At 35.0% G+C, this 25,894-nt stretch overlaps 1 protein-coding gene and 1 non-coding gene across 2 annotated transcripts; both read left to right on the top strand.

Annotated features, from left to right (window-relative positions):
- Positions 1–7,992: 7,992 nt before the first annotated feature.
- On the top strand, positions 7,993–14,057 carry LOC120077910 (methylcrotonoyl-CoA carboxylase beta chain, mitochondrial). Its single transcript, XM_039032012.1, has 10 exons — positions 7,993–8,208; positions 8,293–8,412; positions 8,582–9,016; positions 9,153–9,243; positions 9,531–9,772; positions 9,864–10,028; positions 11,212–11,286; positions 12,631–12,762; positions 13,563–13,619; positions 13,713–14,057. Exons 1-10 carry the CDS (start codon positions 7,993–7,995, stop codon positions 13,914–13,916), a joined length of 1,737 nt encoding a protein of 578 aa, XP_038887940.1. The 3' UTR covers positions 13,917–14,057.
- A 1,622-nt stretch (positions 14,058–15,679) lies between these two features.
- On the top strand, positions 15,680–15,752 carry TRNAR-UCU. The gene has a single exon. It is a non-coding gene; the product is annotated as a tRNA-Arg (tRNA).
- The last annotated feature ends 10,142 nt before the right edge of the window (positions 15,753–25,894 follow it).

Raw genomic sequence — 25,894 nt, 5'->3', positions numbered from 1 at the left:
ATAGTTTTGAAATACTCCGAACTCCATCGTTTTTTGCCTCGGAATTCTCCATAAAACCAATCGAAAACAACCACGAACGACTCAACATAATAAATTACAAACTCTAAACAAAATTATGTGCCCAAAAACATGGGTCTTTACAGAAGCCAAATTCATAATCAGAACCCATAAACTATTAACAGGTCCAATCCCGAAATTATCCTATACACAAATACATTCATTTTATGAAACAGAATGCATAAAAAAAAAATCCCCACTATGCGCACATATAAAAAAAAAAATTCTGAAAATTAAGGGAAAATTGGGATCAAAACCTAAGACTCTGATACCAATTGATGATTCTCTTGAAGGGTCCTTGAGCAAAAGCAGGCCATCCTGAAATTCCCAAATCTTACCAGAATATTAATTGTATAGTAAAAAAAACATAGATAATCATGCATTTAATTCAAAATTACACACCGCTTGGAAAAAAACTAGGAAGAGAAAAACAAATAGAATCAGATGCTTACCACTTGAAAAACCCAAACTTTCACGTTCCTCTCTTCCTGTGAAAATCATGAACGAATCGAAATGGTCCAATTTGGTCACCACCACCACTATGAAAGCTCAGTATTCTCAAAGCAGAAAACCAGAAGATGTGGGCTCAGGCTATTTTTGGATTTTATGAGGGAAAATAAATTGAGAGAGCTTAGAGGAAAAAGGGGCAGGAAGAAAAAGAAACCACATGGATCTTCTCTATTTATTATTATTCTTTTAGGAAGAAAGAAGAAAGTGGGAAGAAGTCTCCCACTCTTGCACGTCATGGAGAGAAAAATAAGGGGAGGAAGTTATCCCTAAAAACTATTTTTTTTTAATTAAAAAAATTATTAAAATTAATACAAATAATTTAATAAATAAAACTAATATATATTAATATATTAATATCCACTATTATCATTATAATATATATTAAACTAGGTCATATAAGTATATATAAACCTATTATGTTTACATCAAATACAATATATAACCTTGTAGTTCAATATTGTATCCCAATATAATATAAACTATGGTTTACTTCTCTCAACCAACGATATTTAATATTAAAATTCTCATTTTATTATTAAATTTAATTATATGAATTTCAGTTCATCATAATAATATGTGAATCATATTTAACCATTTAATCACTTTCAATTAAAATTACTTAATATTATAGTTGTATCAAATCACATTAGTATTAATTATATCTCATATATAATTAAAAATTAATTAATTAATTCATATATAATTAATTCCTCAATTAATATGAACGATTCAATAATTGAAAAAACTGATTCAACATTGGGGAATGAGTGAATTACTTCTTGTGTAGTTATGTTCCCAGCTCTCCAATTAGACGAATCCCCAAAATGATAGGCATGTTGAGTTCGCGATCTGGCCATTCTCACCCATACAAATCAAAGTACTGCCTCATTGCAGGAGTTCACAACTCATACAGGATTCAGGTCATGTTACCTATAGTCGTCTTGGTGAAATGTAAGTCTCTATTATGAACGACATTATATAATAAGATTAAACATTTCATGATCTGGTATTATAGAAACTCCTTTGTATAGAATATTTTCGCTTACATGTCTCCACATGAATAGTCAATACAGATCATTTGTAGCACTTTACAACAATTGTAACATTTACAAAGCAGGTCGTACTCGTAGTGTCACCAGGATAAGGTATCCAGCCTTATCCATCTACTATAGACCATTTAGGTTATCACTTAAACATGATCCATTCGTATGTCTCTACATATATGTTTAAGCTACAAGATAACTCTGGATGTTAGTTTATTGGTTTGTGGTTAATACAACTAATTTTGAAATAAAACATCACATATTTTATTACATAAATAAAATGTTTGTACGTTACAATTACAAACTTTGGGTCTCTACGAGATTTAAGGCATCAACCCCAACAAAGGGAATAATATCTTTTTGATCCATAAGTTTTGGCTCTAGTTTATATTTGGTCCCTAAATTTTAAAATGTTACACATTTAGTCTTTAAGTTTTGAATTTTGTTTCGATTTAGTCCTTAAATTTCAAATGTTGCAATTTTACCCTTAAGATTTGAATTTTGTTTCAATTTGGTACCTGAGTTCTAAGATTTTACATTTCTAACATCAATTTTTCATTAATACTCACTTTCAATCATTGACATCAATTTTTATTAATTAACTAAAAATAATTATGAAGTGAAATTTTAAATTTAATTTTCAAAGTGATAAAAATAGTGAAACTTAATTAATTATAATTCTTTTAACAGTTTTAATTATTAATATAAATTAACTCTAAAGATAGAAAGGAAGTATTTAATGAAAAATTTAGGTTAAAGTATAAATCGTGAATTATAAGGGCTAAATTAAAGCAAAACTCAATGTCAAAAGTAAAATTGTAGTATTTTGGAACTTTGGGATTAAATTGAAACCAAACTCAAAACTTAATGACTGAATATATAACATTTTGGAATCTAGGGACTAAATAGAAACTAGACCTAAAGCCTCAGACCAAAAAGTTATTTTTTTTCCGGATAAAAATGATAACAAATATAGTATTTTATGGTACAAACTCAATTATTTTTATTAAATTAAAACATATAGTATATAATATAATATATTATATGCTATTACAAAATAATAATTATACAAAAAATTTTAACATAAAAATGAAAGTCAAACATATTACTAACCAAAACATAGTACATGTGACAATATAAAACTTATATAACCAAATTAATCCGTACATCACACTCGACCCATTCACTATCCTTCATTAACTCATGAAACAATTCTTTTGTGGTTTTACTCGTCCTAAACAAAGCCCCCGTGTCGGGTACGTGATACTCCACAACATCATTCATCATATTGTAAAAAGGTGTTGAACGTTTTTTCTGGCACTGGATGGGCTGGATCGTAGTTAACCCTGTCAACTTTACCAGGAGGACAAACACCTAGATCATAGTACTTCCTCTTCAACTTCAGTAGTTTCACTTCAACTGGAGGGGTATACGACTTAATCTTTTTCCTCTTCCTACCCATATGTCTTGGAATCCCACTGACCTCGGGTATTTTCTCCAACTTAATCTTCAACTTACTTTTTGGAGGTGGGATTATGCATAGTTGGATATCATCACTCGTAAAGGATGGATTTGGTATTGGTGGCTCGATGGGAGTGGTGGTGGTAAGTGTGGGATCGGTGGTAATCAGCCTAGTGGGGGTAAAAGTCGTGGTGGTTATAGGCACGATGGTAGTGGTGGTGATTGGCTCAGAGGTATGCTTGATGGGAGTGGTCCCAGTGAGGGTGGCATCAGTGATAAAGTTAATGGGAGTAGTGGTAGTGAGTGTGAGAGCTGTGGTGGTTATAGGCACGATGGTAGTGGTGGTGATCGGCTCATAGGTATACTCAGTGTGAGTGATCCCGGTGAAGGTGGCATCAACGATAGGATTGATGGAAGTGGTACTGGAGAGAGTGGCGTCGGTGGTATAGACTCAATGGTAGGATTCCTCTCGACATGTTGTTTATCCACACCATCGTGTCCATCATCACTTGGCTCATCCTCCCCATCATGGTCATGTGGCTCATCCTCCCCATCGTTCTACATAATTACACCATTTTATTAGTGTTGGGATTGGTGTCCTAATTCTCCTGGAGTCTCGTTGTTTGTAATGATACATATTGTTTGATGAATAAAATAAATGTTATTTCATTTTGGCATTTACTTATATCCAATAAACAAATCTCCTTGGTTATCTTATGTGAACTTAAGCATGTATATGTGATATACAAGTGGATCATGACATAAATGATAACCTAAATAGGTCTGTAGTATAAGGATTAAGGTGAGATACCTGATCCTAGTGACACTACAGATACGACATGCTTTGTAGAGGTTTGCAAGTATTGTAAACTACAATAGATAGTAGATCTTGACCATTCATGTGGAGACGTGCGAGCGGGGGTGTCCTGTACAAAGAGTTTGTATAAGACCGGACCATGAGATGACTAGACCTGTCTCTTATACACATCTAGATGTGTATAAGAGACAGGGATTCAGTTGAGGATCAGTTTTTGGTGTTGATTTGAAATGTTCAAATTGATAAGAGGTAATTCGATTATATATGATATGATTGGTATGATGTATGAGATACATCTAGTGAAGGATTAATGTAAATGAGATTTACATCTGTCTCTTATACACATCTAGATGTGTATAAGAGACAGTAATATATCTGTGGTAAGAAGAGTTCAACTGTCGATCTTTAATGGAGTGCCTGACAGTTAATGGATGGTGGATTCTGTGACTAAAGATCTTAGTCAGTTATTCACGTATCGTTGGAGCTTCGAGCTACAGGTCCATAAGTCCCTTTGGTAGCTCAATGGATTCAGTTGAGGATCAGTTTTTGGTGTTGATTTGAAATGTTCAAATTGATAAGAGGTAATTCGATTATATATGATATGATTGGTATGATGTATGAGATACATCTAGTGAAGGATTAATGTAAATGAGATTTACATTAAGTGCCATGGAACAGAAAAAAGAGCTATAGTTTATATGTTTCATGAGATGAAATATTAAAACTATAGGTTATAAATATAGTATGATAAGTTGATTATCAATTATATTTATAATAATATTAATTATTTGATAATTAAATCTTGTTCTCTAATAACCAATTGAGTGGGAGGTTATTGGTGGTTCATAGTAACCATGAGATAAAAGGAAAATTGTTTTCCTAATTTTAAAAAGTTTTGGCAAAAATGTTTTGAGATTTTTCTCTCGGAAAAAGAATCTCATGGAAGTTGTCAAGTAAATAAGATTTACTAAGCGACAACTTGACTAAGGTAAACGATCGTGTAGTGTTTTGTAAGTGACAGACACAGAACTAAGTGATGAGCTAAACGATCTCTTAGCTTTTGCTAAACGATTGGGCATCGACCTACACATTAGGTTATATCTTTTCCCATTTGCTCAATCGTTTACACGATTGTTGATTTCTCCATCTTCTGCCTTAAACCAAGTCCACATAGAGCCCACCCTCTGAATTCTCACACCGAGAATACCAAGGTAGTCTTCTTGGTGGTGTCATGCTCAACTCGACATCGTTGAGGTTCTGTGGAGGCTATTCATGCTATTGGGGTGTTCGGGACCGAGGCAATCTTCGTGTTCGAGTGTGCGATGTTCGTGTTGTGGAGCGGTTGTGTTGTTCAAGCGTTCGAGGTTGCTGTGTTCAAGCGTTTGTGATCAAGGAGCTTGGCGCTTTAGAGTCTACAAATGTATGTAGATTTCTCCTTGATCATTTGTATTTTCATGCTGTAATTTCTGCATTGAATGCATAACCGTATGTTTGTGTTTATGACTGTAATTGTAATGTTCATACATGATTGTGATTTGGAATGATCTTTTCACTGCTTATGGAAATCCTCGCGATCGATTTCCTTCAATTAGTACGAAACGCACAAAACACACAAATTAAGTGACTCATCCACAAATCATGAAATATACATACCCGATATAAGGTTTGCGATATCTCAGTGATTGCCCGCAGTTGTACCTTCATCTCCCCTAAATCAGACTTTATCTCCCCCAATGTAGTCTCCATTCTTGAGACCTGCTCGTCTAAGATTTACAATTAGTCTCTACTTCAAACTCTCGTCTGATTTAACATTTGGCTTTGGTACACGATGATCCGACTCATGTGTCTCAAACTTCTCTTCGTGGCAAGACTCAGACTCGAATTGGATAGGCATATGGTCCCCTTCATGAGGTTCATGTATCTCAAATTCCTCCTTCTGGCCAATGTCTGCCCATTCTTCTCCTAAGCTTCACTGACAACATCAAATCCTCCTCCTCAAGCTCCAAATACACTGGGTGTTCGTCAACTTGAGTGTCCGCATCAAACATCATTAACGGGGTGGTCACCAACTACGTGACAAACATATTGTAAACAATGTTAAACAATGTTAAATACTAAAACAATCCCCTACAATGTGAAAAGGAGGTAGACATCTTTATGCAATAACTTGTTAGATAATGAATGATGACCACCTTAGAAATCGAGGCACTATGTTATTGTTAAGTTGGATTACAAACCTCCTAACACTAGTGGATATAATCTCATATGCCCAAACCTATAAAACCATTTTAGTTTATTAGAAATTAATGAGAATTCATTAGACATTTTATGATAAAGAAAATGTGAGAATTGATACCTGGAACTCGTGAGGAAATCCGAGTAGATTGTACTTCAGCACGTAATTTTTATTTGTTTTCACCTTCTCCTTGTACAAGCTCACCTTGTCCTTTAATGCTTTTTTCAGACTATTGAAGGTTCTCTCCTTTAAAATATGTCCCCAATTTAAGTTGTTGGAGTATTCAAGATCCTCCACGTCATCCAACAACGATTTATCAATGCTACTTTTTGTCTTGTCTTTTCCTATCAACCCCAACTCATAATAATACATAAGACTGACTTTCACTACGTCCAAGTCATTTTCAAACTCTAATGCCTTATGACATTCTTCAAACTTGGTGGGATGCAATTCCATCGCCATTAAATTATTGAAATATTTCAATCGTAGTGATTCCATCACTTCAACGCTATGAACCAGTTATAGGTGACCCCACAATCCGTCGCTAATAGAAAATCCTCCTTTGAAAATTCAACAATCTTTCCATACAAGTCAAAGCACATAGAATCAAACCTACTACTTTCCACCTCTCTCAATATATGGTGGACTAGTGGGCTCTTGAAGACTATGTCCATATTCGTGAATTTTCCAATCACAGTCCTCCTAAATATTTGAAGCTGCCTCTTAGTAACTTTCCCTTTGATTGTCTTATTTATAATACCAACGTGAGATGATAGGCTCGTAACCCATCCAGGAAAATGATCCTTTATAATAATATTCACATTAGCCATTATAACTGCAGGTAAAAGAAAAAAAAAATTAGAGAAAAAAAAAGGAATAAAAAACACATTATATTGCATTATGTAAAAATCTCGTTTCAAACTCTCGCTCCTTCCTCTCGCTGTGTTGTTTCTTCCTTTCGTTCTTCCTCTCTTTTCTTCCTCTCTTTTCTTCCTCTCATTTTCCCTCCCCTTTTTTCCTCTCTGTAGTTTCTTTCATTTCTTCCTAAACTCTAAACCTAAGGACGATTATATTTATGATATCAAATGAAAGTGAAAACCTAAACCACAATTTGTACCAGTGTTACCTTAACTTTTGGAGGTGTAGAAAGAAGCAACTACATAGTTGGTGGTGTTGTTGGCATTCAATGGTAAAATTTAATGGAATGAATTAGACGCATGCAAGTTACCGAGTGGAAGAAGACGCGCGCGAGAGAGAAACATAGAAATCTAAGGGAGATGAAAGAAGATGGAGCGAGAGGAATGAGGAAGTAAGGCTAAAAATTAAAATTTAAAACGTTTGATTTCTGTCCGATGAAGAATGAGAGGAAGGCATGAGATGAGCGAGTCTAAAACGAGAGGAGTGAGTGAGAGTTTGGGCTGTATGCATGCTAGAGAGCGTTTTAACAAGAGGAAAGCACGAGAGGAAGGAGTTCAAAATGGGAGGAATGCATGAGAATTTAGGATGTGTGCGTGATATCGAGCGTTTTGGGGTCTAAATGGACATTTCACACGCGATTGACGTCATCAAGATGCCAATTTTCGAGCGTTTTTTAAAGGTGGGTCAAATTTCGAGTGGGTATCAAAATTTGACCCATCCGTATAAATTTCTAAAAAAAAAAAAAACCTGAAACTGGGAAAGAAAAGTATTTTTTCCAAAAGGATTTATAAAACATTTTTTGGGAAAAAAATATTAACAAAAATAATCGGAGAGGAGGGTTTTTTTTTTTTTTTTTTTTTTTGAGTAATCGGATAGGAGTTACAGGTAAGCTAGCAGGAAGATAAAAATGTCGTACTATCTTTGATCGGAACCATCATCTTTGAAGAGAAATGTTGAGAACATTTGCGAGAAAAGCAGCTTCTTCTTCTTCCTTTCTTTCCTCAAATCCATGTTTATCAATATCCCCCCAGATTCTTCTCCCTCGGAAGAGGGAATTCTGCTTGGGCGTCCTTCCCGATGGAATTGATCGGAGCTCCGATGCCTTCGCTCGCAATTCCGAAGCCATGGACGGCTTCATTTCCGAGCTTCGTTCCCACATTAACAAGGTCTACCACTACTCATTTATAATTGTATTTTACGTGTTTTCTCTTGGAACTTCGAGTGATCTTTGACTCTCTTCTGCCTTATAGGTTCTAGCTGGGGGCGGGCCCGAAGCCTTGAAGAGAAATAAGAGTCGCAATAAACTACTTCCGAGAGAACGGATTGATCGCCTTCTTGATCCTGGCTCTTCCTTCCTCGAGCTTTCTCAGGTTTTTGGGAGAACTGCTTAATTTCGTTTTGCAACTTGTTTGACTGGAAAACTGATCGATGATCAGTTATTCAAATATTCTATCGTTCTATCGTTTGTTTGATGTGGGTTTTCTTTTTCTTCTTTTTCATTAAATGCATGCCTTCATTCCGTTTAAAAATATGGGGTAGCTCGCTGGCCATGAACTGTATGATGAACCCTTGCCGTCTGCTGGGATAATCACTGGGATAGGCCCTGTTTATGGACGACTATGTATGTTTGTGGCCAATGATCCTACAGTGAAAGGAGGGACTTACTATCCCATCACCGTCAAGAAACATCTTAGGGCTCAGGAGATTGCTGCAAGATGCAGCCTACCCTGCATATATCTGGTTGATAGTGGAGGGGCGTTCCTTCCGAAGCAAGCCGAGGTGTTTCCTGATAGGGATAATTTTGGCAGAATATTTTATAACCAAGCTGTAATGTCTGCCGAAGGCCTTCCTCAAATAGCTCTTGTATTGGGTTCTTGCACTGCTGGGGGTGCTTACATTCCCGCTATGGCAGATGAGAGTGTGATGGTCAAAGGAAATGGCACTATATTTCTTGCAGGTCCACCACTAGTAAAGGTCAGTTCGTCTCATATAGTGTTTGTATTAGCTTGCGTTTATCTTTGTGAATGTTTGTTATATTTAAAGGACATTGAACTATGGTGGTGGCTTTGTCTCTAATTCTAGATTTCATCTGAATAAGATGTTAAAATAGGCTGCTACAGGCGAGGAAGTATCTGCAGAGGACTTAGGGGGTGCCAGTGTACATTGCAAGACTTCTGGAGTTTCAGACTATTTTGCTCAAGGTACTTTATGACATTTGTGCTTTGAGCCTCACGTTCATAACTTTTAAAATTATTAATCTCTTTCCTCATCAAGTTACATTTCTTAACATGTATTTGTTGTTTACTAGCATCATAACAATATTATAAATCATATCATATTACCTAAAGAAATTTTTTTTGGACCATTTCGTGTGAAGTATAGTCCTTTTGTACTTTACTTGCAAATCGAAAAACTTAGAAAAAGGGGGAATGAAATCTCAGCTTGTTCATTTATGCAAATGACTAGTGTATTTTACAATCTTCTGCAGATGAAATGCATGCACTGGCTCTTGGGAGAAACATCATTAAGAACTTACACATGGCTGGGAAAGAAGGTTTGATAAATGGACGGCAAAACATAGACCAAGACTTCAAGGAGCCTTTATATGATGTCAGGGAACTTCGGTCCATTGCCCCAACTGATCATAAGCAGTCTTTTGATATTCGCTCTGTCATAGCTCGAATTGTTGATGGAAGTGAATTTGATGAATTCAAGAAACTATATGGAACGGTGAGCAGATTTAAGACTTAAATTGCTTACTCTTTTGTCTGTTCTTTCTTATTCGTTCTAAATTTCACGATCTTAATTGTATGGATTGCAGACTCTAATTACAGGCTTTGCCAGAATTTTTGGTCAGCCTGTAGGAATTATTGGAAATAATGGGATATTATTTAATGAATCTGCTTTAAAGGGGGCACATTTCATTGAGCTATGCACACAGCGAAATATTCCTTTGGTCTTTCTTCAGAATATCACTGGATTTATGGTATGTGACGTCGGTTCAGTTACCATGTTAGAATTTTTCAGATGACTTACCATGTCAGAATTTTTCAGATGACTTATCTTTAAGTTATTCCATTTCAATCTTCAATGTGGAATACTTATAATTCAGACTCTAACGAAGTGAAATCTAGGGAGTTTTGAACTCCTTGGTCCCACAGTGTAAGGAGTTGATAAGATAAAATTGATGTTTTTTGGTAGTGGGACCCACCAACTCCTTGGGCCAAACAGGGAGTGGAGTTTAACTCCTACTTCCCAACTCCTTGGGCCAAACACACTCTAAGATCCATGAGTTGTGTTTTACGTTGGGCCAAGAATCGCTGTCATTTTACTGGTGAAAGGCGAAGGATATGAATTACATATATGTAGCCTGACTCATATAACAGAACAAAATGTACACTCAAGCATGTTTCTTTTGAACTAATATTGTAGAACTGTTCTATTTTCTATATTTATGCATAATGGTTGGAAAATGAATCTGATAGGAGCCAAACACAAAGAATACAATCACATTGAAATCAGCACAAAAAAAAAAAAAAAAATGCACACCCAATTTGCACTTCGAGACGTCAAATATTCTGCACAGTGTAGGATCACCCCTAATTAACACAAATCTATTACCAATCACATCAACCCCATTCCTGTATATATTTTGTTGGGCCTACAACCTCTAATACTGATCGTGTTTGCACAAAAGATATTTCCATCCTCACAATTAACACTGCCATAACACCTTATTCTATTTCTCACTCGCTCAACTTTGCACAGTCTCCTTCTAGCATATGTAACATGGATGGGAGGGTTAAACAACCAGAACTTTTCATTGCATATGCTTTGAGCTACAAGTTTCATTTGATAAGTTAGGTGCCATTTTGTTTATGTAAAATTACTACCTTTTTTTTTTTTTTTTGGTTTCAGATTCTTGAATAAAGTCCAATTGTTGTTTTCATATCATTCTCTGTCTTCTCATCTTTGAAGTTTTGAGCATCAGTTGCTTTTCCCATGTGTGTAAATGAATTGTACTGTGTGTTTGTCTTTTCTAAATAGAATGGTAAATGGTACTTGTTATCGCTTTATGTGGTTGTACTTCTAGTTTCGTTAGAATTTCTTATTAAATGGAAGTGGTCAAGATTGGTAGTATCTGGTTGGTGATGTTCATAGTTTGGCAGGTTGGCTCAAGATCTGAAGCAAATGGTATTGCAAAGTCCGGGGCAAAAATGGTCATGGCAGTTTCTTGTGCAAAGGTCAGTCTCCAACCGTTTCTTATTATTAAATATATTTGAATGGTACGACTGATATCTAGTCATCCATTATGCTCGAACCCATCGACATAGGCTAGATATTTATGTGATAACTGGCGACTGTACCTAGGAAGTGGTCTAAGATAATTGGTTACTGCGTTCTCTCCTAGGAAGCACAAATACTTCTAATTATGCAGAGAATCGGTATCAGATACGGATACGTCCAGATACGTGGCAGATACGTGTCTGATATGTGATTTGAAGTATCTGATTTTTTTATTTTTATTTTTAATTTTCAAATACGCGTATCTGCTTCCAGATACGTGGGCCAATTTTTTGTTTCAAATTTAAGCCCAACCATTTAAAAACCCCAACCTACAACCCATTTTATTTTAGTGCATGTTTAGGAGTGATTTTAAAATCATCAAAAATCACTTTTTTTCATTTTTAAAATCACTAGAAAACACAATTTTAATTACTCAAAATTAATTTAATTACTCAAAATTAAAATCACTAGAAAACACAATTTTAATTACTCAAAACACAATTTCAAATTGTCAACGTATCCGTATCTTAGTTTTTTAGAAATTAACGTATCGCCGTATCGCATTGTATCCGTATCATGTATCCGTATCTGTGTCTGTGCTTCTTAGGTTCTCTCCGTTTTGTGAGTACTTAATGTGCCCGACATGAATATTCAAGGACATTGAATGGGAATTTGATGATAATTCTTTTGATTATTCAATGCTTTGTACTCTTTTGACTTTGATCGAGTAAATGCCCCCTTCAACTATCTAGTTCTAGATCTGCTCTTTCAATCAATTGGGGAGGCTTTCTTGGTAATCTTCCTAGTCGCAAGATGGAGGTTTAAACAGATGCCTTTATTATCTTGCATATTTTTGTGCTAATAATGGTCTATCCTTTAGCAGGAGATATCTAGTCTTGTCCAACCTTTTTATAATGGATGGCTTATAGTCATAATTTAGTATATCGTTTGGGTTTCATGAGATTTTAGAGAATATATATCTAGTTTAATTATAACTAATTTGGAACATTCGTCAATTTATGCTTGGACTTAAACTGAAGGTAGTAATATTATTATTATGTCAGCTAAAGAAACCATTTTGTAATACTACAGATAGATTTGTCTAAATAAAATCCACAAGGATTTTAACTACTAGTACTCATTTGGTTAAATTTTCTTAGAAATTTTAAGAACTATTGTTACCTGTGGGCATTACTCTTTTATCCATATGATGTTGACACGAAAAAAGAAAGGACATACTAGCTATTGAAATGGTTTTTGACTGATTTATCTTCTCACTTAATTCCATTTGACGAGAATAGGTCCCAAAAGTTACAATCATAGTTGGCGGAAGCTTTGGTGCTGGAAATTATGCAATGTGTGGGCGTGCATACAGTCCCAATTTTTTGTTCCTATGGCCGAATGCGCGAATTTCTGTGATGGGTGGTGCCCAGGTAGGTTTTGAACCTGATGTGTCTTGGATATGAATTTATCGCAAAACAACTCAGGCTCTATATTTTTCCTTACCGTGCCAGGAACTATAGTATATGAAAGTCAATTTCTTTCTCAAGAGTTTTCCAAAATGTTTTAGCTTGGTGTGATAACTGTTTTGGTTTTCTGTTCTTTGAAATTAAAGCTTATAAACACTACTTCAACCTTAATTTTCTTATTTAATTCCTACTTGTCGAAAATGTTTTAACAAAAACAAGCCAAAATTTAAAAACAGAAAAAAGTAGTTTTTAAAAACTCGATTTAGTTTTGAAATTTGGCTTGGAATTCAAATGTATTTTAAAGGAAGATGAAAAACTTACTAATAAATTAGGAATCAAGCATAGTTTTTAAAAATAGAAAATAAAAGATAAAATTGTTCGGTTATCAAACGAGGCCTTAGGGTTCTAATTATATTAGTCTTACATATGTGGTTATGAAAGGATAGATAAGATTGTCAACGTGTGATGCATTCCGGGGGCTTATCTTGTAAATGACAATTCGTCTTGCTATTATATTTATAACATTGATGGAGAATCATGTAAGCTAAATTATTCCTTTTTAGACTTTTAGTAAAAAAGAAGATTATGGTTGTTAATGGTGAAAAGTATCAGATTCCCCTTCATGATGTTTACTTGTTCGTTATTCATGTGTATGTCTTATCTTCTGTCATGTTGTTAAGAACTGTATTTTGTCAACCATCTTGGCATACTCATTTTTAAGACTCACCAATTTCTTGATAAAATGCTAAATTTGCAATATAAAGGCTGCTGGTGTACTGAGTCAAATAGAAAAGAGCAATAAGAAGAAGCAAGGAATTCAGGTAATGTGTAGTTTAATGTGATGAATGTGAGTTTGCTTCCCATAGATTACCAAGTCTTAGTTATTATACTTTTCTTTGGACCTGAATTCACAGTGGGACAAAGACGAGGAGGAAAGGTTCAAGGCGAAGGTCGTCGAGGCATACGAAAAGGAAGGAAGTTCTTATTATTCCACAGCTCGGCTATGGGATGATGGAATCATCGACCCAGCTGATACCCGAAAGATTATTGGTCTGTGTGTGTCGGCTTCCCGGAACCGTGCCCCTGAAGATACGAAGTTTGGTGTATTTAGAATGTAAAATTGCATTATGCACAGATATATCTCTGCTCGTTGGTTTCAATGTGTAAAAGAGATGATTTTATGTACATGTTTAGCTTTTCCCAAACACTGTTCTCTTACATTCAAAATAATGAAATAATACAGCACTTCTACTCTGGAATTGGGATGCACCTTCCCTTTGTACGCGCAATAAATCAATGGTAACATAAAAAAATTGAGTCAATTAATTACGTTTATCGTTATTTATCAATATTCTGTATTAGTAATGAACATCACCAATCAGATGCTACCAATCTTTACCACTTCCCCTCTCTCTCTCGTGGCCACTATGCAATTGTTCATCACCCACTTTGATGATGCACATGCTTGTTCTTCAAGCCACCAATAGACGGTTCATCACCTGCTCATGGGAACCCTCACACTTGTGATTCTAACGACTTTCCAACCATTTATTGCGAGTGCGAGGATGTGAGGGAGGAGTGTGAGCAAGAAGAAAAAGAAAATAGCTGGGATGATCTAACTAGTATGTGATGTAAGCAAAATGTTAGTATTTATTGTTTTCAAAGTTAGAGTAATTTGACATCAACACAATGTAAATTGAGTCATCTGTACAAAAAAAAAACCCCTAATATTTTGAAATTTATCGATTCGTAATATTTGAATTAGTAAAGTGAGCATAACTCAATTTGTATTATGTGTTAGTGGCCAAGAGGTCTTTGGTTCGAATCCCCTTCAACCTCTATTATACTAAACAAAGAAAATTTGAATTACTTGAGTTACTTTTTAAGTTAAATTACCAATTTAACCCTTCAATTTTCAAGTTGTCCAAAATATTCGTTAAGTTTAACAAGTATCTAATAGGTTTCTATATTTTCGATTTTGTGTGCATAATAAGTCTTGAACTTTGATTTTATTTAATAAGTCATTGATATATTTGCGAATTATAAAATTTAATTGATTTACTAGATATAAAATTGAATTTTAGGCATAGTAGACATTAAATTTTGAATTTTGTGACTAGTAGGTCAATCAATTTGGGGACCTAATGAATATAAAATTGAACATTTAAATACTTATATATTAAAAGATTTTCAAGTTCATAAAACTTTTAGACACAAAATTGCAAGTTTAACAATCTATCACGGGACCAAATACATATAAGCTATAAAGATCATGGACAAAATGTGTAATAAAACTTATTATTATAAATATATATATATTAGTGTACTGGGTAGAGGTTGTAACATTAGACACTTTTACTTTTTAACTTACTACCATTTATAACATAATTAAGTTATTTAAGACATATTATTGAGTAGTTGAAAAAGAAGATAAGAGAGAAATATTTCAAAACCTTGAACCTCTGTATATTGGAAGGTTTTTTATCGCTAAATTCATAGAAAAAATTTGTATATATTCATGTGAGCAAATCTAAACACATCCATAAAAGAAAAACACATGAAATGTTTGTGAATCATACACATGTTACTTCTTTTTCTCCCCCAAATTTATTTCCTTTTCGTATGTGTTTAGATTTGTTTATTTTTATTTATATTACAATAATTGCGGGGATGAGAGATTGAACCTCCATCCTCTAAAGACGAAGGTTCTATCAATTATTATTGAGATAAACTCATTTTAGGTTTAAGATTTGTTTATGAAAAATTTTTGTTTGCCCATAGAAAAATTTAAAGGGTTAAAAATGAAACTTTATGAAGTGCGGATTCATGATTGATATAGTTTTATTGTCTAAATAAAATAAAATTAATTGTACGAACAAAAGCGCCCGTGGCCTAATGGATAAGGCGTCTGACTTCTAATCAGGCGATTGTGGGTTCGAGTCCCACCGGGCGTGCATATCCTTTTTCCTCATTTGAAAATTTTGTGATTTTATTTAAGTTTTAAGGAATTTATGTTAGGTTACCCTTCAACATTATCCCATATATAATTGGTTGTATTGAAATGATAAATTCAATCAAATTCTAAGTACTATTAAAAGATCTTATGAAAGCTATTATCCTACAAATTAGCACGATTAAATAAACTCTTAAAGAGCAAATGACCTTAAGATGCAATGCCACATTTGTAAAGAAATATACCTATTATAGGTTTCATAGTCCCAACAACTAATGATCATGCGTATATGACATACATTGTACAACAAATTAGGTAATGAAAGAGTATCTCGAGATATTATCTCCACATCACAGGAGATCAGACTAAGACACTATAGGATGCTTAAGAAATAAGATCTCTTACATTAGCAACCGATAATAGATCAGGTTGATAAGGAAATCATTTGATGTTAACCATTAGCAAAATATGAATATAAGATGGAGATGTCAAATACTATAATTTTCTTTATCTATTTCAAATCTAGTTATTTAGTTATTTTATTTATTTATTTATTATTTTAATATTAAATTTTTTGATATTTGTGGTCTTGTGGTGCCTTGTTTTTCTCCTCAAATTCAAAATACATTATCATCACAGCGTTTTAACGGTTCCCCTATTGAAGGTAGGTCTTAAAGTTATGCCGTTTTTCACCTCTTTATTATTATAATTAATAAATTAAATGTTATTTTACGTATTTAGTGTTAGAGTCAGAGAACACGCAATAGAAGTTAAACGGATCAATAAGCATTCTAATTAACTAATTTTGACTTTAAATTAAGCATGCTCATAAACTAATAAGAGGGTTTCATGACATACCTTTGAAGAACCACTTGTATCTCGATTTCAGCTACAAATTTTCTCCAAATCAACTTGTGAACCACCTCAAGCCCTTCCATACTATTCTTCTCTTGGTGCCTTAAATTGAATTGTGGGACTCAAAATAAACTTAAATAAAGGGAATTTGGAGAAGAAAATCACCGCTGCACCATGGAAGAAGACCTTCTTCAACCTCAAGTTTTTCAGCAAAAACTCATACGTTGCATCAGTTGCATGCTCGATTCTCAGCTCAATCTTCTATATCTATTGCAAGACTATCATGTAAAGAAGACAATTGCATGAGTTGCACCTCATGCTTAGAAGATGAATCAAGAAAGGAGTGGAGTGAAGGAAATCGAACACGAGGATTTCCATGAGTAGCGGAAGGATCATTCCAAATTACAATCGTATATGAACTTTATAATTATAATAAAAAAATGGAAACATATGGTTATGCATTCAATAAAAAAATTACAGCATGATATACAACAGATCAAGGACAAGAGTAACACACTTTTGCAGACTCATCATAAAGCTCCTTGATCACGAACGCTCGATCACAACTACACAGCAACACACGAACGCTTGACCAACACGACCGCTACACTACACGAACACCACACACTCGAACTAAGCGATCGCCTTTGTCACGAACACCCCGAACAATATGATCGACCTCCACATAACCTCGGCAGTGTTGAATTGAGTATGACACCACCAAGAAGACTACCTTGGTATTCTCGGTGTGAGAATCCAGAGGGTGGGCTCTGTGTGGACTTGGTTTGAGGTAGAACAACGGAGGAAACACAATCATGTAAACGATTAAGCAAGTGGGAGATGGACGAACCTATCGTATAGGTCGATGCCCAATCGTTTAGGAAAAGCTAAGCGATTGTTTAGCAAAAGCTATGCGATCGTTTAGCTCATCGCTTAGCTGAGTGTCTATCGCCTACTAACACTCCACGATCGTTTAGTTCATCCAAGTTGTCGCTTAGTAAATCTTATTTACCTGACAACTTTCCGTGAAAATTTTTTTCGAGATTGGAAGTCTCAAATAAAAAATTTTCAACATTACTAAAATTAGGAAAATATTTTTTCTTTTATCTCATGGTTACCATGAAACCACCAAATAACCTCCCACTCAATTGGTTATTAGAGAAAAGAGATAATTATCCTATTATTATAAATATAAATGATAACCAACTTATCATACTATATTTATAACCTATAATTTAATTTCATCTCATTAAACATACAAACCATAACTCTTTTTCTATTTCATGGCACTTAATGTAAATCTCATTTACATTACTATAATCCTCCACTTGATGTATCTCATACACCATATCGATCATATATCACGATAAATCGAATTACTTTTGTCAATTTGAACATTTCAAATTAACACCAAGAACTGATCCTCAACATGAATCCATTGAGCTACCAAGGGGACCTTATGGACCTGTAGCTCGAAGCTCCAACAGTACGTGAATAACTGACTAAACTCTTTAGTCACGAGATCCACCATCCGTTAACTACCAGGCATTCCACTAAAGATCGACAGATGAACTCTCCTTACCACAGAAATATTATGTGTCCATCTTAACCAATCAACAGTGCGATAATCCTTCACAGATCGCTCGTAAGTACAGCTTGGCCAATAACCGTTATGCCCCTTTAGTTACATCTAACTCCTTAAGTATCACTGATTCCTCTAATGAACATAAGTCATAGTCCTACTATGACTGAGTTTCTCTCTCTAAAGAGAAGTTGTGACCACTATGTTCAAGCCCCAGAATCAGCCCTTAAGGGAGCAATCTCTCTACTTACCCCTGCTTCGGGAAATGAGTGAATTATATCTTGTGTATTGAGTTTCCAGCTCCCAAATCAGACAAGTCCCCAAAAAGGTAGGCATGTTGAGTTGACATTCTGACCACTCTCACCCATACTAATCAAAGGACCGCCTTCAAAGGCAGAAGTTCCCAAGACACTCAGGATTGAGGTTGTGTCACCTATGAACGTTTAGGTGAGATGTAAGTCTCTAGTATCAACGACATTATAGTCTAGTAATCTCGTGGTCCAATCTTATTCAAACTCTTTGTATAGGACACCCCCGCTCGCACGTCTCCACATGAATGGTTAGGATCTACCATCTGTAGTAATTTACAACACTTGAAAACCTCTACAAAGCGGGTCGTATCCATTGTGTCACTAGGATCAGGTATCCCACCTTAATCCTTATACTACAGACCTATTTAGGTTATCACTTAAGGCATGATCCACTTGTATATCACATATACATGCTTAAGTTTACATAAGATAACCATGGAGCTTTGTTTATTGGATATGAGTAATTGTCAGAATGAAATACTAGTTATTTTATTCATAAAACAATATGTATCATTACAAACAACGAGACTCCGGGAGAATTAGGACACATATCCCAACATGGAGAATGTATGAGCTACTTGGAATGGAAAGTGGAGAAATCCCACTTTTTTCATTCCATCTTTTCTTCAATTTTGTTTTTCTAAATTGATTTCCAAAATCAATTTAATTTTCAAAATTGAAATCTTTATTAACTTTACAAAATTATTTCTTTAGTTAATTTTCTAATAAAATTAATAATAAATAATTAATTAAACAATTTGATTAATTCTAATTAATTCAATATCAAATATTAAATTAATTTAACTCTAATTCTACCATCATGAATCCATATTCATGAATTTAATATTTAAATCATATTTAAATATTAATTGATTCTCCAATTTCGTTTAATTCCAAAATTAAACACGTAATTATATCACATATAATTACTAATTCCCCGTTCAAATTAACTTATCACGCTCCTCTAAGGCTAATCCATTTATGAGCTAGTAGGGGGACCTCGTGGACCTACAAATCATGGGCTCCAACGATCCAAGATTAATTGTCTAAACTCTTTACACTAAATTAACCCCCATTCGTTAACTACTGGGTCACTTCACTAAAGGCCAGAGTTGCACTTCCCTCACTGTAGATATATTATGTCCACTCGGTATAACTATGATAAGTAAGTTAACCCTTCACAGGTTGTTCATAATAACGACTGGGTCAAATGGTTGTTTTACCCCCTGAGATTACCTCTTGTTCCTTAATTCCCACTGATCTTCTAATGAATAATTGGTTTGTGATCCAATCAACAAACCGAGTCCCTCTCGGGACAATGAGAGGGTGGGGCCCCTTGTTCAAAACTTGGAGTCAGCACTTAAGGGAACAACCTTTCTACCATCCTTGAAAGTATGTAGGAGTGAATTCCATCTTGCACTCTATGTCCCCAACTATTTACCTGGTCTTACCCCTGAAATGGAGGTTTATTGAGCCGACGTTGTTGAGCCGACCCTCACCTATGCAAATCTAAGAATAATCCCGAATAAACAGGAGTTCATAGTTACCTCAGGATTAAGGTCAAGTTACCTAGGTCATCGCTTTGAAATAGTCAGTCTTAAACAGTAAACAACATTATAAAGCAAAAATGACTAATTTTGTGGTTCGATCTTGTACAAACCCATTGCACAGGATGCCCCCACTCCTCATGTCATGACATGTACAAATCAGGATCACTTCGTCTGTAGCACTTTACAACTCCTTGTAACAACTACAAAGTGGGTCGCATCCGATAGTGTTATCAAAATAAGGCACCCAACCTTATTCATATATATAGATCATTTTGACTATTTACTCGAACCTGATCCACTTTTATGTCTCCACATAAAGTTCAAGTTCTCATGTAATAGTCATGGATCTTTTAGTTTATTGGATTTATTTCTAAAACCAAATAAGCAATTTCATATATTCAATACAATTTATTGAATTTTCAGAATAAGTTTTATTGTTTACAAACCACGAGTTTTAAGACATAAAACCCAACATTTAGTACATATTAAATTTCTAATATAAATACAATATTTTGTGATAGTGTTGCCATGACAAACCTTGCGGAATTAGTATTTGCAACTCTTGACATTAATGGCAATAATTATTTGTCTTGCGTGCTCGATGCCAAAATCCACATGGATGCTATGAACCTTGGGGAAAAAATTTAAAAAGTAAATACGACATCAAGTCAAGACAAAGCAAAAGCTATGATTTTCCTTCGTCATCATCTCCACAGGGATTGAAAATGGAGTATCTTACAATAAAAGATCTTTATATCTTGTGGAAAAATTTGAAAGAGAGGTATGATCATAAAAAAAACCAACTATTCTTCCTGAAGCTTGTTATGAGTGGATGCATTTGAGGCTACAAAATTTTAAATCACTAAGTGATTACATCACATTATTTAAAATTAATTTGAAATTGTTGTTATTTGGAGAGAAAATTATTTGTGCTAATATATTAGAGAAGACATTTTCTACCTTCCATGTATCGAATATGCTCCTGCAACAGCAATATCGAGAGAAGAGTTTTAAATAGTATTCTGAACTAATTTCATGTCTTCTCGTGGCCGAACAAAATAATGAGTTATTGATGAAAAATCATGAATCTCGACCAATAAAAACGACATCATTCCCCGAAGTTACTGTTGTGAATTTTAATAATAATCATGGTCGAGGACGTGGTCATGGTCAAGGTTGTGACCGCGATAGAGGAAGAAATAAGTGTTGGACGTTATAATCATCAAAATTTCAAGAAAACCACATGAAATGATGATCTAAAGGAAAAGCTCCACAAGATAAGAATTCAAAAGGTGATGAACAAAAATGCTTATGATATGGTATGATTGGGCATTAGTCACGTATTTTTCGTACATCGAAACACTTAGTTGATTTGTATCAAGCTTCCTTGAAGGAAAAAAGAAAAAATGTGAAAGGAAATTTTGCATACCAGGATAATGATATATTTGATCTGATAAGTGCCCACGATGCTTGTTGGATGCAAAGCTAGTGGTCCTTCTAGGTTCCTTGCAAACACTCACAAAGAAAGCTAACTTAGATCGAACTTAGAATCTATGATGGTCACTCTTAGATATTAAGGCAACTCACTCCAGAATTAGCTTGATCAAGACTAATCCAATGAATTGATTTAAACATCAAATCTGAAGCAAGATTTGAAAGAAAAAGACAACATCAAAGGGTTGAATAAGCACAAGTTTTTTTTACTATGGATAATATGAGTTTTGAAGAGCATTACAAGCCATTTTATAGGCCAAATGGTCGTGGATAGACCAAGAAACTCAAAATTCATTCAAATACAATTAATTGCAAATTGTAGAAACCGAATTGAAGTACATCGACTCCATTTTGAGATCCATAGCTTTGATCTACTCATCTTTGTCAACATCCTTCATTGTCTTCTTGTAAGACAATGGATCATCAACATCTCCGTCAGCTACCATAGCTAGAATTTCCGTTAAACCCATGTAACGGACAGGTGGGTTCGCAACCCTCCCACTACGTCGAGGTTCCCTCAACTCTTGAGGTGGATTTGACCTACTAGATGATCCAACTTCAACAACTCTTATTGAGATGTTGGGTTCTTTAACAATTCTTGTTGAAGGTCCAATAGTTTCTTTGGAAAGTTCATTCAACACAATTTTACTGCAAGACTAGTGCTCCCTTATGTGGTATTCTTTAAGAAAAGTAGTGTTTGTCGATACAAACACTTTGTTTTCTTTAGGGTCGAAGAAGAAACCACCTATTGTTCCTTTGGGGCAATCTACAAATAGGCACAATTTTGAACGAGATTCTAGTTTCTTAGGATTTTCCTCAAGCACATATGTTGTGCAACCCTATATTTTGAAATGACGTAAACTAGCTTTACGTCTATTCCATAACTCCAAAGGTGTTTTGATAATACTTTTGGATGGAACACAGTTCAAAATATATGCTGCAGTCTTTGTTGTAGAACTCAAAACGAGTCAGGTAAGGAATCGTAACTTATCATAGATCGAACCATGTCAAACAGAGTTCAATTTCTCCTTTCTGCTACACCATTATGTGGAGGTGTACCAGGTGCTGAAATTTGGGATACAATTCCATGATCTATCAAATAGTTCTGGAATGTTAGATCCGAAAACTCTCCACCTCGATCAAATTGAAATGTCTTAATTGTTCTATTTAATGCATTTTCAACTTCGGCCTTAAATTTTTTGAACTTTTCAAAAGATTCAGAGTTATGTTGCATTAAATAAATATCTTGAATAATCATTAGTAAAAGTGATGAAATATTGAAAACCTCTCATTATTTTAACAATCATTGGACTATAGAGGTCTGACTGTACCAGCTCTAGAGGTCTTTGGCCCTGTGACCTTTTCCAATAAAGGGTCTTTTAGTCATTTTTCCTTCAAGGCATGACTCACACACGGGTAAAGAATTTTCTTCTAACTCGCTTAGAAGTTCATTCTTCACCAACCTTTCAATCCTATTGAGATTGATGTGTCCTAATCTTGAGTGCCAAAGTTGGGCATTTTCTTTTGGAGAAATTTTTAGCCTTTTATGTTGAATTACCACTGTTTTAAACATTTCAGTGTTATTGAGGGATTTAGTTGCTAATGGCCTTACATAAACTATTTTCCAATTCAGCTGAACAAATATTGACACCATTCTTTGAAATAAATGCTTTATTTACAGAGAAATTTATACAATATTTTTGTTTAAGTAAACACTTCATAGAAATTAAGTGCCTTTTTAAACCAGGAACTACATATACATTCTCTAACAAAATATACCTATTTGGTAAAGTTAATTGGAGAACTCCCACTATCACAACTGAGAAGACGTGCCCAGTTCCAACCCGCATCATCATCTCACTAGCATCAAGTTGCCGCCAGGAACTAATTTCCTGAAATGAAGAACAAACGTGGTTAGTGGTGCCAGAATCAATAATCTAGACATGATCATCATTCTTCACTAAACATGTTTCCAAAACAAGCAAATCATATTTACCTTGTTTGGCCTTCTTCTTTTCTTCCAAGTACTTGGGACAATTGAAGGAAATCAGACATGATGATTTCCATGAGCAGTGGAATGATTGTTCCACATTTTATTCGAAATTGAACATAAACAATTATAGTCAAGAAATGAAAACTTACAGGTCATGCACAATACAAAATTATAGCATGATTTAGATAATCAAGGGAAAGATTATACATACCTTTGAAGACTCATGCTTCAAACTCCCTCGATTACGAACGCTCGTTCAGTCTCCAAGACAGCAACACAATGCTCAAACACAACGACCATAACACAACACGATCAATCAGCAAACACGAGCTCAACGATCTCCAATATCACGAACCCAACGAACAACCACCAAAACCTCGAACTCAGTCGAGTTGAGTGAGGACACTACCACAATGGCTACCTTGGTATTCTCGGTGTTAGAATCCAGAAATGTGAGCTCTGTGTGGACTTGGTTAGAGGAAGAGACCGAAGGAATAATAATCGTATAGACGATTGAGCAAGTGGAAGATGAGAAGAAGTCTATCGTATAGACGAATGCTCAATCATTTAGATGAAGGCAACCTATCGTATAGCCAATGCCCCGCGATCGTTTAGCTATAACCAACTTAGTGAACTATTGTATAGTAACACTCCACAATCGTTTTGTGTCTCTTTCAACCATCATTTAGTGAATCCAATTCACTTGACAGTAAATTGTGAGTTCTTTTCTGAGAATAGCAACTCTTCAGTAATTCTACTAAATTTAGGAAATTTTTTTTCTTTTATCTCACAGTTACCATAAAACCACCAATAACCTCCCACTCAATTGGTTATTAGAGAAAAAGATATAATTATCCAATAATTAATATTATTATAAATATATATGATAATCAATTTACCATATTATATTTATAACCTATAGTTTTAATATTTCATCTCATGACACATATAAACCATAGTTCTTTTTCTATTTTATGGTACTTAATGTAAATCTCATTTACATTAATCCTCCACTTGATGTATCTCATACATCACATCAATCATATCATATATAATCGAATTACCTCTTGTCAATTTGAACATTTCAACCCCAGGAACTGATTCTCAACTTGAATCTATTGAGCTACCAAGGACCTTTTAGACCTGTAGCTTGAAGCTCCAATGGTACGTGAATAACTGACTAAACTCTTTAGCCACGGGATCCACCATCTGTTAATTGTCGGGCACTCCACTAAAGACCGAAAGCGCACTCCCCTTACTATAGATATATTTTGTGTCCAAATCAACCAATTAGTAGTGTGATAACCCTTCACAGATCACTTGTAAGTACAGCTGGGCCAATTAACCATTTTTCCCATGTAGTTACATTTAACTCCTTAAGTACCACTGGTTCTTCTAATGAACATAAGTCATAGTCCTACTATGACTGAGTCCTCTCTTACAAAGAGAAGTTGCGACCCCTATGTTCAAGACCCGAAATCGTCCCTTGAGGGAGCAATCTATCTACTTACCCCTATTTCGGGGAAGGAGTGAATTTCATCTTATGTAATTGAGTTCCCAGCTCCCAAATCAAACAAATCTTAAAAAAGATAGGCTTGTTGAGTTGGCAATCTAGCCACTGTCACCCATACTAATTAAAGGACCGCCCTCAAAGGCAGGAGTTCCTAAAACACTTAGGATTGAGGTCACGTCAGTTATGGTCGTTTAGGTGAGGTGTGAGTCTCAAGTATCAGCGGCGTTATATAAAGAGACTAATCATCTCGTGATCTAGTCTTATTGATGACGGGAAATTAGATGTCAATTACTCGACAACTAAAATTCTGTGGACGCAATATGCGATGCATGTCCTTAATGTATGCATTGATTATCATGCATCGTGGTCATGCGTTGGAATGAATTTGCATTAACAAATGTATGCGATGACCATGCATCCTGTCACAAGTTTTCTTACGCTCACGCCAAGTATAACGCGAACGCAAGTTTCTCGGATGATCCAAGGTCGAACTCAGGGACTTGTAGCTAGATGAATGCGGTAATGTGCATGCGACGGTTGAATAAAAGAATGATCGATGAGGTTTCTATACTAACACTACTCCTACTCCTAAGTATCAGACAATGCAATGAGAGTGTGAATGAGAGGTAGAGACATGACAACTACTGACAGGAAGTAAATGGATGGAAAAATAGATAAAATGTGGACACTGTCTCTTATACACATCTAGATGTGTATAAGAGACAGGTATATGCGATAGTGCCGAGAAGCCTATGCCTAAACCTCCATAACCCGCTCACGTGCTCTCGCCGTATGAGCGTGCTAGCCTCATACCACCGTATCCTACCTGTCTCTTATACACATCT

Source organism: Benincasa hispida, chromosome 5 (genome assembly GCF_009727055.1).
Source record: "Benincasa hispida cultivar B227 chromosome 5, ASM972705v1, whole genome shotgun sequence".
Taxonomy (NCBI): Eukaryota; Viridiplantae; Streptophyta; class Magnoliopsida; order Cucurbitales; family Cucurbitaceae; genus Benincasa; species Benincasa hispida.
The sequence above is the reverse complement of the archived record's forward strand: the minus strand, read 5'-3'. Positions and strand labels throughout refer to the sequence as shown.

Excerpts from the sequence above, each read along its gene's own strand:
- LOC120077910 (XM_039032012.1), top strand. The coding sequence starts at position 7,993 with ATGTTGAGAACATTTGCGAGAAAAGCAGCTTCTTCTTCTTCCTTTCTT. Across the intron at positions 8,209-8,292 it reads TTCGTTCCCACATTAACAAG|GTTCTAGCTGGGGGCGGGCC; the intron begins GTCTACCACTAC and ends TCTGCCTTATAG. Across the intron at positions 9,773-9,863 it reads TCAAGAAACTATATGGAACG|ACTCTAATTACAGGCTTTGC; the intron begins GTGAGCAGATTT and ends TATGGATTGCAG.